This window comes from Gopherus evgoodei, chromosome 4 (genome assembly GCF_007399415.2).
Source record: "Gopherus evgoodei ecotype Sinaloan lineage chromosome 4, rGopEvg1_v1.p, whole genome shotgun sequence".
NCBI lineage: Eukaryota > Metazoa > Chordata > Testudines > Testudinidae > Gopherus > Gopherus evgoodei.
In genome coordinates, this window is record NC_044325.1 from 152,009,501 (window position 1) to 152,023,947 (window position 14,447).

General features: G+C 46.4%; 1 protein-coding gene across 5 annotated transcripts in view; it reads right to left on the minus strand.

The window, feature by feature from the left end:
- Positions 1 to 1,195: 1,195 nt before the first annotated feature.
- LOC115651412 (zinc finger protein 135-like) overlaps positions 1,196 to 14,447 on the minus strand; it is a 51,912-nt gene continuing 38,660 nt past the window's right edge. For all 5 annotated transcript variants that reach the window (XM_030562414.1, XM_030562412.1, XM_030562413.1 and 2 more), the window contains exons 3-5: positions 6,484 to 6,600; positions 5,943 to 5,978; positions 1,196 to 3,193 (exon numbers count right to left, since the gene is read on the minus strand). In XM_030562414.1, coding sequence (XP_030418274.1) covers positions 1,830 to 3,193; positions 5,943 to 5,978; positions 6,484 to 6,600 — 1,517 coding nt within the window. In that variant the 3' untranslated portion in view covers positions 1,196 to 1,829. The remainder of the gene's footprint in view (positions 3,194 to 5,942; positions 5,979 to 6,483; positions 6,601 to 14,447) is intronic.

Here is a 14,447-nt window from a genome sequence, read left to right on the forward strand (position 1 = left end):
AACAAACAGCTATGCATCTCTCTCTATCAGTGTTATAGAGGGTAGACAATTTATGAGTTTACCCTGTATAAGCTTTATACACAGTAAAACAGATTTATTTGGGGTTTGGATCCCACTGGGAGCTGGGTGTCTGGATGCTGGAAATTGGTTACCTGCTGAGTGGTTTTCAGTTAAAGCCTGCAGTTTTGGAGGTGTGGTTCAGATCCTGGGTCTGTGTTGCAGCAGGCTTGTGTGTCTGGCTCAACAAGGCAGGATGCTGGAGTCCCAAGCCATCAGGGAAAACAGGCTCAGAGGTAGTTTCTGCACATCAGGTGACAGTCCCAAGGGGGTCTGTGACCAAGCCCATCACAAGACGGACAGACAGCAGAAACAAAAGTGAAACTGTTTGAGCAGCATATTCCAGAAGTCTTGAGGTCCTTCTGAGTGTAGCCTTCATTGATTTAAGATCTACTATACCTTTCTCTCATTAGAAGGGAAAACCTATAATGGCAGCAGGTCATAAGAGACACAGTTTGGGAATAAGAACCATACAAGAAATATATGTTTGCTGATGATGTTTTAAAGAAAGTCACATTGGTGGAACTGGTGGAAGTCACTTAAGCACTTGGATTCAGAGACTGCTGAAGTGATAATCTCACTTTTAAGAGGAGTAGCTTCTTCTGCCAGAGTAGAAAGAATATTTTCTTTTGGAATAATTTGTTCCAAATTGAGAAATCGTTTGGGACCTGAAAAAGCAGGAAAGCTTGTTTTTCTTTTCCAGATTATGAACAAACAGGAAAACAAATGGTGAAGACGACTGAGTTAGCTGCAGAAGCCAATATTTTAAGTTTCTCATGTTGACCTGGCTGATAAAAATTTTTTTTTAAAATCGACTAAGTATTTCATTTAACTATTTTAATTAAACAATTTTAACAAAAACAAACCTGATTTTAAAAAACTTGAATGTTTAAATTAAAAAAAATTCATGCTTGTTTTGTAAAAATATTATATGTTTGCTGTTAAAGAAAAAAATCCAGAATACATGACGTTGTTGCTTTAGTTAAATAAAACAATTTAAATGTCTGTCTGGTGATGTTCTCCTCCTAATACAGCATGGCAAGAAAATCCTCCAAATATTAATGATTAACCTGTTGAATTGGAGATAGTTCACCTCCCAGTGATTTCATAAATATCTGCTTCAATTACCTCTGGTAAATGAAATAACCAATCATTCATTTTCTGATATAGCTGTAAAACTAATCTGAAAAGTTTTCAAAATAAATTACTTAAAAATGTGTAGTGTGTAACCTTCTAAAAATGAAATCTACATCTATCCGACTAGTGATTTAATCATGATTTAAATCAAATTGATTTAAATCAAATCCATCCTGGTTAGTCAGACCTTTGTAACACATTAAGTACATAATTCTTCTTAAATCACATTTGTATTTAAATATATGGCAGAAGCAGTTCCTGCATCATCTTTCAATCACATGCACCAGGCTGTCCTGCCCTCAGCCCAATCCATGCTGAGACAGGACTGCAAATCCCACCTCTAGATGTTACCAAGGAGTCACCCGCTGGCTGGAACTGAGGTAGGTGTGTGGGGAAGTTCCCGGTTGGGTCCCACCTAGGGGGGGTGGGGGATGTCCTGGCTGCATCCCAGCCAGATGCGTGAGTGTGAGACAGAAAGAGAAAGGCCTGGCTGGATCTCACCTACAAGGAGTGGAGGTGCTCCCAAATGGGAGTAGGCTGTGACCATCGGCTCTAAATTCCCACAGCTGTTTGCTCTTCCCCACATTACTCAGCCAAGTCCCCTTCCCTGCCCCACACAGTCTCTCTGTCAGGCATCATGGGAATAGGAACACTCCCTGGTCCACATGTGCTGGCGCTGTGCCAGGCCCACTGGCTGCCAGAAGCCCCTGAGGCCCTGGCATTGGCAGAGGGGCACTGGTGTGCGTGATTTGGTGCTGGATGAGGTTGGCCAACCTAGTAAAGCGCTTGCCACAGTCAACACAACAGTGCGGCCCCTCCACGGTGTGCGTACGCTGATGGACTCTCAGGTGTGAAAGTTGTATAAAGCACTTGCCGCAGTCAGCACAGCGATGTGGCCGCTCCCCGGTGTGTGTGCGCTGATGGACTCTCAGGTGTGCGATCTGTCCAAAGCTCTTGCCGCAGTCAGCACAGAGGTGTGGCCGCTCCCCGGTGTGCGTGCGCTGGTGTCTTCTAAGGATCGAGCTCTGTATAAAGCACTTGCCGCAATCAGCACAGTGGTACGGCCGCTCCCCGGTGTGTGTGAGCTGGTGTCTTCTCAGGATCGAACTGTGTGCAAAGCTCTTGCCGCAGTCAGCACAGCAATGCGGCTGCTCCCCGGTGTGTGTGCGCTGGTGTTTTCTCAGGCTTGAGCTCTGTGCAAAGCTCTTGCCACAGTCAGCACAGCGGTGCGGACGCTCCCCGGTGTGCGTGAGCTGGTGTCTTCTCAGGACTGAGCTCTGTCCAAAGCTCTTGCCACAGTTAGGACAGCGGTGTGGCCTCTCCCCAGTGTGTGTGCGCTGATGGACACTCAGGTGTGCGAGCTGTGCAAAGCTCTTGCCACAGTCATCACAGCAATATGGCCGCTCCCCGGTGTGTGCGCGCTGGTGACTTCTCAGGCTTGAGCTGTGTGCAAAGCTCTTGCCACAGTCAGGACAGCGATGCGGCTGCTCCCCGGTGTGTGTGCGCTGGTGGATTCTCATGTGTGAAATCTGTGTAAAACCCTTGCCACAGTCAGCACAGCAGTGCGGCCGCTCCCCGGTGTGCGTGCGCTGGTGTCTGCTGAGGCTTGAGCTCTGTGCAAAGCTCTTGCCACAGTCAGAGCAGTGGTGTGGCCGCTCCCTGGTGTGCATAAGCTGGTGTATTCTCAGGACTAAGGACTGTCTGAAGCTCCTGCCACAAGCAGCACAGCGGTATGGCCTCTCCCCAATATGCATGTGTCGGTGCTGGGTCAGCGCAGAGGGGTTGCTGAACCTCTTGCCGCAGTCGATGCAGCTGTGGAGACGCCGGCCCACAGGGAGTCTCTGGTGTGTTCCCAGATCCGGTCTCTGGCTGACTTTACCTTGGGGATGAACTGAGTCCTGTGCATGGATCCCTCTATGGGATGTGGGAAACGGCTTTCCTGCCACACTCTCCCCACATTCAGCCCGTGCCCTTGTTCCTCCCGGGTTCCCATGCCCTGCTGGAGAGAATCCTGGTGTTAGCGCACAGTGAAGGCTACAGGTTTGTCAAGGATGGGAAAATGTCACGGATGGAGCAATTTCCCCATTTCTCAGTGACTGTTTTTTGGATGGGTGCCTCACCCTGCAATGGCAGCTCCTGTCCCACAGGGCTGGACCCAACACCTCGCTCCAGGCACTGAGACTTGGGCTGCCGGGTTCCAGCGCCACTCAGATTTGCCCCCACCCACAGTCATAATGGTGGGGGAAGCAGGCCAAACTTCAATGAATGGCCTTGCTCCCCAGATCTTCTCTACCCTGCCCCAACCCCTCTGCACCAGGCTGGGGTTAGGGTTGCAGCACTGGGGGAAGGTGCTTCTTTGGGTGGGTAGTGTCCTCTGGGCATGGCGAGGAGGAGGGCAGGTTTTGTTAAAAATTATGGGAGCAGTCACAGGAAGTTCAGTGACCTGTGACTTTAATAAATTCACTGTAACTGCTCTGTAATTTCTGATACAAAATGCCATGACAAATCTGCAGCCTGACTCAGGGTGGTTCTAACTTATGGTGTTTGTGCAACGGCCACCGCCTGCTCCCATGTGCGCCATGCACCTTGGGTCTCGTTTTATGCTTAAATTGTAGCTTGCCCAGGATACAGGCAGCACCTGCACAACAGGGCCCTCATCCAGAACTAGGACCTCAAAGTGTTAACAAACAGGATCTGGGTTTTGTTTTCACACTAATTTTGGTTTTATTTCAATCGGAGGTTTTTATTTACAAGTTGGGGTTCTGCACTGTCTCCTGTTTTATAGTACAAGGCCTTTCCCCAGTGTTTGTGCTGTTTAAACTATATTGGTTTGAAACCAGCTGAGGGGCTACAATCTCCAGTGAGACCGGTATAAAGCTGCTTAGAACAACGTAGCTCATTCCTCCGGGGGAGTGAGTCCTTTTCAAGGAATCCCTTGCTAGCTTTGTCTGACTACAACTTGCTCGTACCTCCATGCTAGAAAAATAACTAGTTTCTTATTATAATGTTTCCACCTCGTAGTTTGTGTTTTGTTGCTGAGCATGCTCAAAGAATTTCTGTGCAGAAAATTGTATAATAATATGGATGCAGTCTGATAGGAAATGAAATGTACTGAAGCTTGAAGGGTTTTCAGATCCTTACAAGTTCAGTTTGCTCTCCCGAGTACAGCATATTTTAGCTGTCTGTCATGGGTCACAGCTAAATATAAAGAGGTCATTTACCCTTGGCCTGATGTTTCTCTCTTTGTGCAAAGCTAAAACTAAATTAAAATCCTGAAGAGGGTGGGGGTTGGAGGAGTGGGTGGGAAGGGGGTTGAGGGGATGACAAGTCACTCAGGGTTTGTGTGATGTAACCTGAAAAACATGTTTTGTTTTACAACCCAATCAGTGACACTGCTAAACTGGAAGGGGTGAATGGCTGCTACTTTGATCTACAGTCAGTCACAGACCGTGTTAAGGCTGAGGGCTGTGCTAAGCATTGACACTGAAGCAATGTGAGTGGCAATGATTTTGTGCCACTGAGAGAGCAGGAGGAGAAGGGGATGTGACAAAGGCCATTCCCCCCCCCCACACACACACACCCAGCTCATACACCAGGGCACTCCAAGTCGTGCCCTGCGGGTTCTCTCCCCCAGCCACAACTGCCTGGAACGCGGGGTAGTTTTAGAGGATTACAGTGAAACACTGCAAGTGCCAGAGACCTGCTCTACAAAATGGCGTTCTCCGCATGGCGTGACCTGCACTCTTCATACATGACTGATCCTGCCCTGCCCTGAGTCATTCCCAGCTTTCTCCTTGTTCGCCGGGGACAGGTTTCTCCAGTCTGAGAGGCCAGGTGCAAAGTGAAGGGGCAGAAAGCGGGTGGGAACCTTGAGAGGACAGCGCCAGGGGCCAGTGGCTCGGGGATGCTCTCCCAGGCTGTGAGCAGGTTTTTGTCCCTGTCTGAGCTACGCCTGGATCCAGATGCCCAGGGCCACAGGACACCAGCACACACAACTTGAGTCAGGACGGGCAGAGGCATGAAACCCATCTGAAACATTTCAAGGGCACCCCTGGCTTGGTATAATTTTCTGAGGTGTGGGAAGCCTAGAAGAAGGTGATGTGGTCTATAGAATAACAGGCGTGTCTTTCCAGCCAAGTGCTCATCTGCCCCCCAGTGCCAGACCCACTGACACACACAAAGGTGGGTTTTATTCTCACAGTCCCAATGCCCTCTCCATTACACAGCTGGGGTAACTGAGGCATGGGTTATAGTGGATCACAAAGTAAATATGAGTCAACAGTGGAATACTGTTGAAAAAAAAATATTCTAGGATGTACTAGCAGGAGTGCTGAAACAAGCAAGATGCGAGAAGTAATTCTACTTTACTCAGCACTGGTAAGGCCTCAACTGGAGTAGTGTGTCCAGTTCTGGGCCCCACACTTCAGAAAGGATGTGGACAAATTGGAGAGGGTCAGACGAGAGCAACAAGAATGATTAAAGGTCTAGAAAACATGACCTGTGAGGAAAGAGTGAAAAAATTGCATTTGTTTAGTCTGGAGAAGAAAAGACTAGGGGCAGGGGAAACCTGATAACAGTCTTCAAGTACCTAAAAGGTTGTTAGAAAGAGGAGGGTGACAAATTGTTCTCCTTATCCACTGAGGCCAGGACAAGAAGTAATGGGATTAAATTGCAGCAAGGGAGATTTAGGTTAGAGATTAGGAAAAACTTCCAAACTGTTAGGGTAATTAAGAACCAGAAAAAATTACCTGGGAAGGTTGTGGAATCTCCATCATTGGAGGTTTCTAAGAACAGGTTAGACAAACACCTGTCAGGGATGTTCTAGATAATACTTAGTCCTGCCTCAGTGCAGGGGACTGAACTAGATGATCTGCCAAGATCCCGTCTAGTCCCACATTACTATGATATCTATGATTCATTGATATCGAGGCCAGACAGGCTCATTGTGCCCATCCTGCCTGACTTCCTGCCTATCCCAGCCAGAGAATCTCCCCAAGTCACTCCTGACTCCATCCCAGTAACTCTTGGCTGAGTTAGAGCAGGGCTTGGAGAAAGAAATGCCCCATCTCCACTGACAGAGTCACAGTAGTGGAGAATCCACCCTGTCCATAGGGGAGCTCTCCCAACGGATCATTCCTCTCCCAGATAAACACTGGCCCCTAATTCCCAGCATCAATGTCTTGCTTCTGCTCGCAGCCACTGGATCTCTTTCTGCCTTTGCCTTTTACATTAAGGAGCCCTCCATTAGCAGGTGGGTAAATCAGAAGGGATAGGATTATTATGACTCACCTGAAGGGGTGCTCTCAGGCCCCGAGTTTACCCTGGAGGCCTCGGCTTCCTGGATCCAGAGCTCTGCCTTCTCTAGCTCGATCCGGTGGATTAAGTCCGGTGTGGAACCTGAATAGCCTGTTTGGAGAGAAAGAATCAGTTCTGGGGGCAGGACTAATTTATATGTTTGTGCAGCCCAGCACAACTGGGCCCCGACCTCGGTCAGTGTTTGCACAGCACCTGGAGTGACAAGGCCCCAAAATTGGATGCAAGAGATCCCCGCAGGAGAATAATGAAATTAACCTTCCTTAGACAAGATTTCTTCCCATCTCCCACCAGGCAAGTTCAGTTCACACTCTGAAGCAGCAACGTCTATGACCCTTGTTAGGATAGAGATATTCAGGCCTATTTGCAAAGGCCTATGCTTACTTAACTAGTTATAGATGTATAAAAGAAAGAATAAAAATCATTGTCTGTCTGCGTAAGGGCCTCTCTTACTGTGACAGTCTGGGGCCCTGTTCTTAATGTAAACCTTTGGCTAAGCAGCAGAGGCAGCCATAAGCTGGGAAGTGCATGGTCACATCCTTACATTCCAAACTAATCACACTGAAATAAAATGCTATTGGGCTATTAGGAATACAATCTTGTCCTGATATTCCTATCACCTCCAGAGAAAGGGAAGAGCCTCGAAGATGTAATAGAAAACTTAGTTTGACAGCATCCTGTCTGGCAAGAACTCACTTATCAATAGCTGGGGTGTGAAATCCTCATTTCTCTGTTGTTCTATCACTGTACTCTCCACTTCCCTATTGCTTGTCTGTATAATTTCTGCCTGGTTCTGTGATTGTTTCTGTCTGCTGTGTAATTCATTTTGTTGGGTGTAAACCAATTAAGGGTGATGGGATATAATTGGTTAAATAATCATGTTACAATGTGTTAGGACTGGTTAGTTAAATTTCAGTAAAATGATTGGTTAAGGTATAGCTAAGCAGAACTCAAGTTTTACTATATAGTCTGCAGTCAATCAGGCAATAAAGCGGTGAGGGAATTGGAATCATGTTTTGCTAAGGCGGGGGCAATGGGAACAGGGACACAGGCAAGGCTCTGTGGCGTCAGAGTTGGGAAGGGGGACACTGAGGAGGGAAACTGGAATCATTGCTTGCTGGAAGTTCACCCCAATAAACATCAACTTGTTTGCACCTTCACGCTTCGGGGATTGTTGCTCTCTGTTCATGAGAGAAGGGCCAGCTGTGAAAGTAGAAAGAATTATATTGTAAAAATAAGACTGGATTAAAGAAGTGCTGTATGTACCTTTAAGCAGAAATAAACGTTGAAATGCAGGTGTCAGGAAAAGAAACATTAAGGCATAAACAATGAGCCCACTTAAGCTACTGGTGAAACATTAACCGGAGATTGGTAAAAGTTAGTAAGGAAATTAACTATGCATGTCTAAACCCGGTAAACTTATTAGATTCTGCTTCCTTTGTTATCTTGTTAAGTTTGCGCCCTTTTATCTGTATAAATAAGATAATTTGTGTTTTGCATGGTGCTCACATTATCTGGGTGTTATTAGCAGAGCGCTGTGCTAATAAAACAGAGTGGTCTGACAAAATGCGAGTCCTGAGTCTAAATTTGACAATTTGGAGGTCCCACCGAGATGGCAACTGTCTTCACTGGGGCCAAGTGATTCCTGACCGTTTTTTGCAGGATGACCATGGCAGCTGACACCTGGGCATTTGGCCCGAGCGGTCATCCACCAGAATGGCAGGGTGCACTACCAAAGTGAAGTCTATGCCATCGAACCTGTTGGTTCCCACTCTGTTCTGGTAGGGATCCTGGGATCTGACATCAGGAATCTGGTCAGGTAATTATTTCTGTGTTTTGTCCGGACTGAGGACTGTCCTGTCTCTGTGTCTATCTGTCCTCCCTGTGGAGTGTTTGAGTCTGGATGCCATCTCCTTCCGGGGATCAGCCAACCAAGGGGTTCCTGTCCCCACGGTCTGAGTGGAATCTGCACAATCGTAGCCGCACCGCACCTTGGGTAAAACCCTTAGTGTGAAAGCAAGGGCGATTGAGGCAGTAGCCTGTGGGCTCCTTTTGTGTGTTGCACAGGGCATTGCTCTGATGAACCTGAATTTCCTTCTTGTGCGATTGGTGTGTGAAGCCATCCTGTACGGGTAACCAGACGTCTAAGTCGGGACAGTTCCCTAAAGAAACGCCAGCTCATTTTATGTATTCTAGAAGGGTCTGGACTCCTGTAAATTTCTGGAAAAATGGTCTAGGCTAACTCAGTGGCCACTGTTAAAATCTTGGAACAAAGACCGAGTGGACGTCTTAAAAGACAAACTCGGCCAACCTAAAACTAAATTGGCTAAAGGAGAGGTTAATTGTTTCATGCAGTAGTGGGAAAAGGCAAACTGTAGGTGAATAAAATCAAAACTCGCCTCTTAATAAGTTAAAAGCTTTATTAAAAGCCTCCTCTCCCATCACCAGACCGAGCGCTCCCCTTTACCCTGTTCTCAAAAAAAACAAACCTGGATCGATCCCAACCCCCTTCATACTCCCATTTAATTAAAAACAAGAAAAAAACCACAAACAAAAGGAAAAAAAACCCTTGTTCTGTTCCCCTTTGTTGTCTGCCTCAGAAACTGATTCTTTAGTGTTCCACTACCAATTCAGCAAGGAGGGTGGGCTCCTCAACTAGCCCCCACCCTTCCTGGTCCCTTTGCTTAAACATTTCTTTCAAAATTGTGAAATGACCACAATATCACTCACAAAAATGGTTCATTGGAAAAAGCAGGATCGGGGCCCAGACAAGCAGGCAAGCAACAGATAAAGAAACTGAAAAACAGGTTGGAAGCCCTAAGGGCATGGTGTCAGGAAGAAGAAAAGCCATAAGTGCAGGCATGAACCCCGGAACAATACTTACAATGGTGAAATCTGAGTTGATAAAGGTGTCATTCTGGGAGATAAACAAGTGATTTAAGGAAAGAGTGTGAAAAGTTAACTCTACAGAGGCTGAAAGAATTCTTGGTTTCTTTGGAGCCATTCTGAAGGGAAAATGGGCCCTTTTCCAAAAGAATGTCTGTAAATAATCCAAATAAAAAGACTATCTGATTGAAATAATTTGACTACGGTCAATTTAGTCAAATTTGCTAAGAACATGGGGGGGGGGGCGGGGTTCTACTGGAACTTAACTGACCCAAATGTATAAAGGGAATACAATCTATATAAAACTATGTAAAAACAGAGCAGTGTAGAAGGAATGTTAAGGAAAAGAAAATGTGTATGTATCTGGCTGTGGAAATATGTGAGGGTCTAAGAACCTACACCAACACACCTGGTTTGTAAAACTCCTGTTTTGTAGGTTTAAGATAAATTAGTTTTGTTTTTAATAATGCCACTAAAAATCCATTTGACTCTTTAACTCAAAGTTGCAAAACTGACAAGACCTTTTTGCCAGACACAGGTAATCAGTGTTGTTTGGCTTTGGGATTTGGCATTTAACCCTTAAGGGGTAACTTGATTCTTTTACAAACTTTAAAATGTTTTTAAATAAAGACCAAGTCATGGCTCCAGCAGGGCAGTCAAAATCAGAAGAATAGGGAGAGATTCTGGATTCTTGTTTGGTTTTGTAACAAAATAGCAGATGAGAGCTGTAGTAAAAGAATTAAAAAGACAGTGCCCCTCTGAAGCAACAGCAGGGGTGAGGTGCACAAAACAAAAAGAGGCAATGTCAGAAACACTGACCCTTGGGATGTCTCTGTGTAATCAGACTGTCACTTTGATAAGGGTACATGATTGATATGTATAGAAGGTAAACTATAGAAGGAATGTGCATTTTCCCCAGGGCATGTGCAGTGTATATTATAGAAGGGGTGAAAGAAATGCAAACGAAACATGCTACTTAATTAAAATCCTATCAGGGCTCCAATGGAGCCACAATAGATTGTGTTTTCTTTTTCAGATCTCTGTGTGTTTTGGAAGCAAGAGTTAAAAGTAATCAAAACTCTGGTAAAAGTTAATTGTGTCTGCTGATGGCTTTGAATCCAAAAGCCAAGACTGTGTTGATGCAAATTACCTAACTGATTGATGAAGGAAAAAAAACCTGGTCAGCAAACAAATTGCCTAAATAAAAGGCATAGTATTGTTAGGTAATAAAGCAAGTCCTCACTCACCTCTCCAACACCCGAGGTTGTGCGGAGTTGGAATATGGGCCCACAATTCTGTCAGAGACCAGACACAAATGCGTTGATCAACGGGCTCACACTAACCCCAAAGCTTTAGAATAAGTGTGGCCCCTTTATTAGGGGTGAGCATCAATATTTATACACAGAAGTAAACAAAGTGATTAATAAAAGATAATGGTCATGCATAATCAATCAAGATTTTACAGGAAGAGCAAGTTTAACAAGTAAATGCATAGAGATAAAAAGGCTAATGGCTACTTGAGGAAGGGGGTGTCATGAGTAGTTTGCAGGTCAGTGCTTTGTTCAAAAAAAGGTTCAGAAAGGATTATGCAGAGACGGCCAGTCTGGGTGTTTTTTTGGCTCCAAAGTTCACCAAAAGTTTAGACCCAACATTCCTCCATTTGTAGCTTTGAGATAACTATTAATCAAAAAGCTACACCCTATTTCAAGATCTCAAGGGCCGCTTGGCAATTTCAGCCTGGGCCAATTCGAAGAGAGTAAGGCTTTTAGCTGAAGTGGGAAAAGAATAAACTGACTTACATGAGTTTATGAGGGAGGGGACACACTGAATACAGCAACACAGTATTATAAGGACTACCATGGCCCCAACAACACCCACCAAGAGGTTTTTAACCCACCCAAATCCGGGCAGCCAATTCCATAAGGCTCCCCACCAATCATAAGGTGGCTGGCCAGAGGAGTAGTTTTTAGCCATTTCCCTTAGGTGTTTGGTACGTTGAAAAGTGTCAGAGTAGGTGTCATTTACAAAAACACAGCATTCTTCATTTATGAGGGCGCAAGTTCCTCCCTGGGCTGCTAACATCATATCTAAAGCCATTCTGTTTTGCAAAGCCAACTGGCGCAGCTGGGACATTTCCCCGGCCTGGTTCTCAAATAGGGTTGCAGTTTCATTGGTCAAAGATTCTAATAGTCCCTGTAGACGGATGATGGCACCCTTCAAGCTAGTGTGACCAGCCCACCGCTGCCAGGACAAACCATCACGGAGATTAATATCTCTGTCAGTTTCACGGATGTTACGAACGTGGGGAAAATGAGGGGGAGTGAGGGAGATCCGAGAAGGCGGTGCTAGCCATGCCAAATAACATGACCCTGCCCAATCAGGGGAGAGAAAATAATAAGCCTTGGGCCCGCACACCCAGTATGTTCCATATAATGCGTTTTGGGTATTCCATTTTTCAAAGTAGGAGGTAACCCACCACCCGTTGTACCACTGTTCCCCTGGTAACGCAGAGGGATCGTTGTGTGAACTGCAGAGGCACAATTTGGTAGTGTTGTCCTCAAAGGGCAGTGTAGTACTGCTTGAGCAGTTGTAGAAGGCAATTGTGTATCCTTTAACAATTAGTTGGACACCTTCGAGATCTGAGCAGGGCTTTTTAAAAACTGACTCTGAAAACCTGCCCCTCCATGAAAAAGTTGAAAAGGTTGGATCGGGGTGAGGGATCCACATATGGGATAAGTGGGATGCGCAAGGCTTGAAGCCAAGATTTTTACTAAAGGCGGTGCCATTAAAATATATGTTGCATTTACTTGTTCCCACAAAAGTTGACCCTTTTTCTTTAACAAAACACAGTGATCCTGTTTGATTGGTTACCCTGAGATATTTGTTAATTGGCACTTCTGTTTTGTCCCATGTAAGATTGGGTTGGACTGGATCTTTTATTCTAGTCGGTGGCATCCAAGTCATATTAGCAGTGGTTAGGGGAATGGGTGTGAAGGGGAGTCCCTGTGCTGCATTTACTGGAAATTGAGTACATACCCAGCAATCACTTCTATTTCCTAAAATACGAGTTTTAACCTCGTGGGAATATCTAATAAAAGCATTATCTTCATAAGCAGAAAATAAACTGAAAAAGCATAAAAAACATACAGTTGTCAGAATAAAGGGTCCTCTCATTTTTTTTCGAGTTAATTTAAGTCTAATGTCTGAGAGAGGTAAGCTGGTCCACTGGTCGAAGGCAGTGTCCTCAGTGGTGACAAGAGCTGCTGGTCCGTCACTGTGGTCCACTACGGCTGGCTTGACGTGGGAGTGGTGGATCCAAGATTTGCGTCCTTCCAGGAACACTGCAGTCTGGGTTGTCAAAAGAACCTGGTGGGGTCCAGTAAACCTTGGCTGGAGGGTGTCGTCACGAACGAACTTTTTGGCCCAGACGAAGTCCCCTGGTTGGAACGGGTGGATTTGTTCCTCCAGCGGCACGGTCTGGGAAAACTGCGAGGCTTTCCAAAGGGTACGGAGGCGAGCCTGTAGGGAGAGAAACTGACACGCAGTCATATGATCCCCTCCCAATAGTGAAACATCAGCACGTGGTAGCGCCCCGCCTTTGAAAGGGGGGTGTCCATAGAGCAGTTCAAAGGGGGATAATCCCAATGCGCGGGTTGGGCGAGTACGAAGGTGAAACAGGACCAAGGGAAGTACCTGAGGCCACTTTAATCCTGTTTCCTGACAGTATTTAGCCAATGTAAACTTAAGTTCCCTATTCATACGCTCAACTTTCCCGCTAGACTGGGGGTGGTAGGGTGTATGAAAGGAGTGTGAAATGCCCAGTCCTTGTTCTAAATGGCCAAGGACATGACCAGTAAAGTGAGGTCCGCGATCTGAGTCGAGCACAAGAGGGATGCCAAAACGGGGTACAATATCTCTAAGGAGAATCTTCGCCACTGTGGCAGCAGTACAATTAGCAGTAGGAAAAGCTTCGACCCAGGAAGTCAGAGGGCAAACCAAAACAAGGAGGTGCTTTTTCCCAAAAGCCTTTGGCATATCTACAAAATCAATTTGAAGATGTTGAAATGGAGCAGCAGGCGGAGGTCTTCCACCCTTAATTTTGTTAAGAGGTGGAGCAGGTCCATTACGCTGACATGTGCTGCATGCTTTCACTATTGATAGGCAATAGGGTTGAATGCCTGGAGCATACCAAAAGCGAGCGATAGTGTCCACGAGGGCATGCGTGCCGTAGTGACCCCCTTTATCATGGTGCCAGCGAACTGCCACAGGGTATGTGGAGCGAGGGAGGCAGGCTCGGCCATCTGGCATAAGCCAGGTCCCTTTGACCAGAGTGGCCCCGAGGCTTTCCCATGATTTTAGTTCAGCAGCGGGTACTGGTACGGGGTGCGGTGGAGTAAAGGAGGAGGTTGCAATAGCCAATGTGGGCATGGCTAAAGGTAAGGTGGCAGCCTTCTTGGCGGAGGCGTCAGCCAGGGCATTCCCACGGGTAACGGGGCTGCTATCTTTAGTATGGGCCCGGCAGTGAACTACAGCCAGGACGGAGGGTTTTTGGAGGGCGTCCAAAAGCTTGTGGATGAGGGGGAGGTGCTGAATGGGTTTACCGGCAGCTGTCTGGAAACCTCGAAACTTCCAGAGGTGGATATGACAATGCACAACTCCAAAAGCATATTTGCTATCAGTAAAAATGGTAACGGTCTTACCAGCGGCCAACTGGCAAGCTCGGGCCAGGGCATAGAGTTCAGCGGCTTGGGCTCCCCAGTTGCCTGGCAGTGAGGCGGCCTCTTGAATGTCCCATTCAGAGGTGACAGCATAACCAGTGAAACGCTTGCCATCAACATAGAAGGAGCTTCCGTCCGAGAAGAGGATGCAATCGGGGTTGTCCAGTGGCACGTCAAACAGGTTGTCTCTTATCTGTAAGATGCTGTAAACTACTTCCACACAGTCGTGCTGGTCCTGGGGGACTGGCAGGTCAGGAAGCAAGGTAGCTGGATTAAGGGGTCCACACCTTTCAAAAAGTAGGTTAGTGTCTTCTAAGAGTTCGGCCTCTAGCTGTT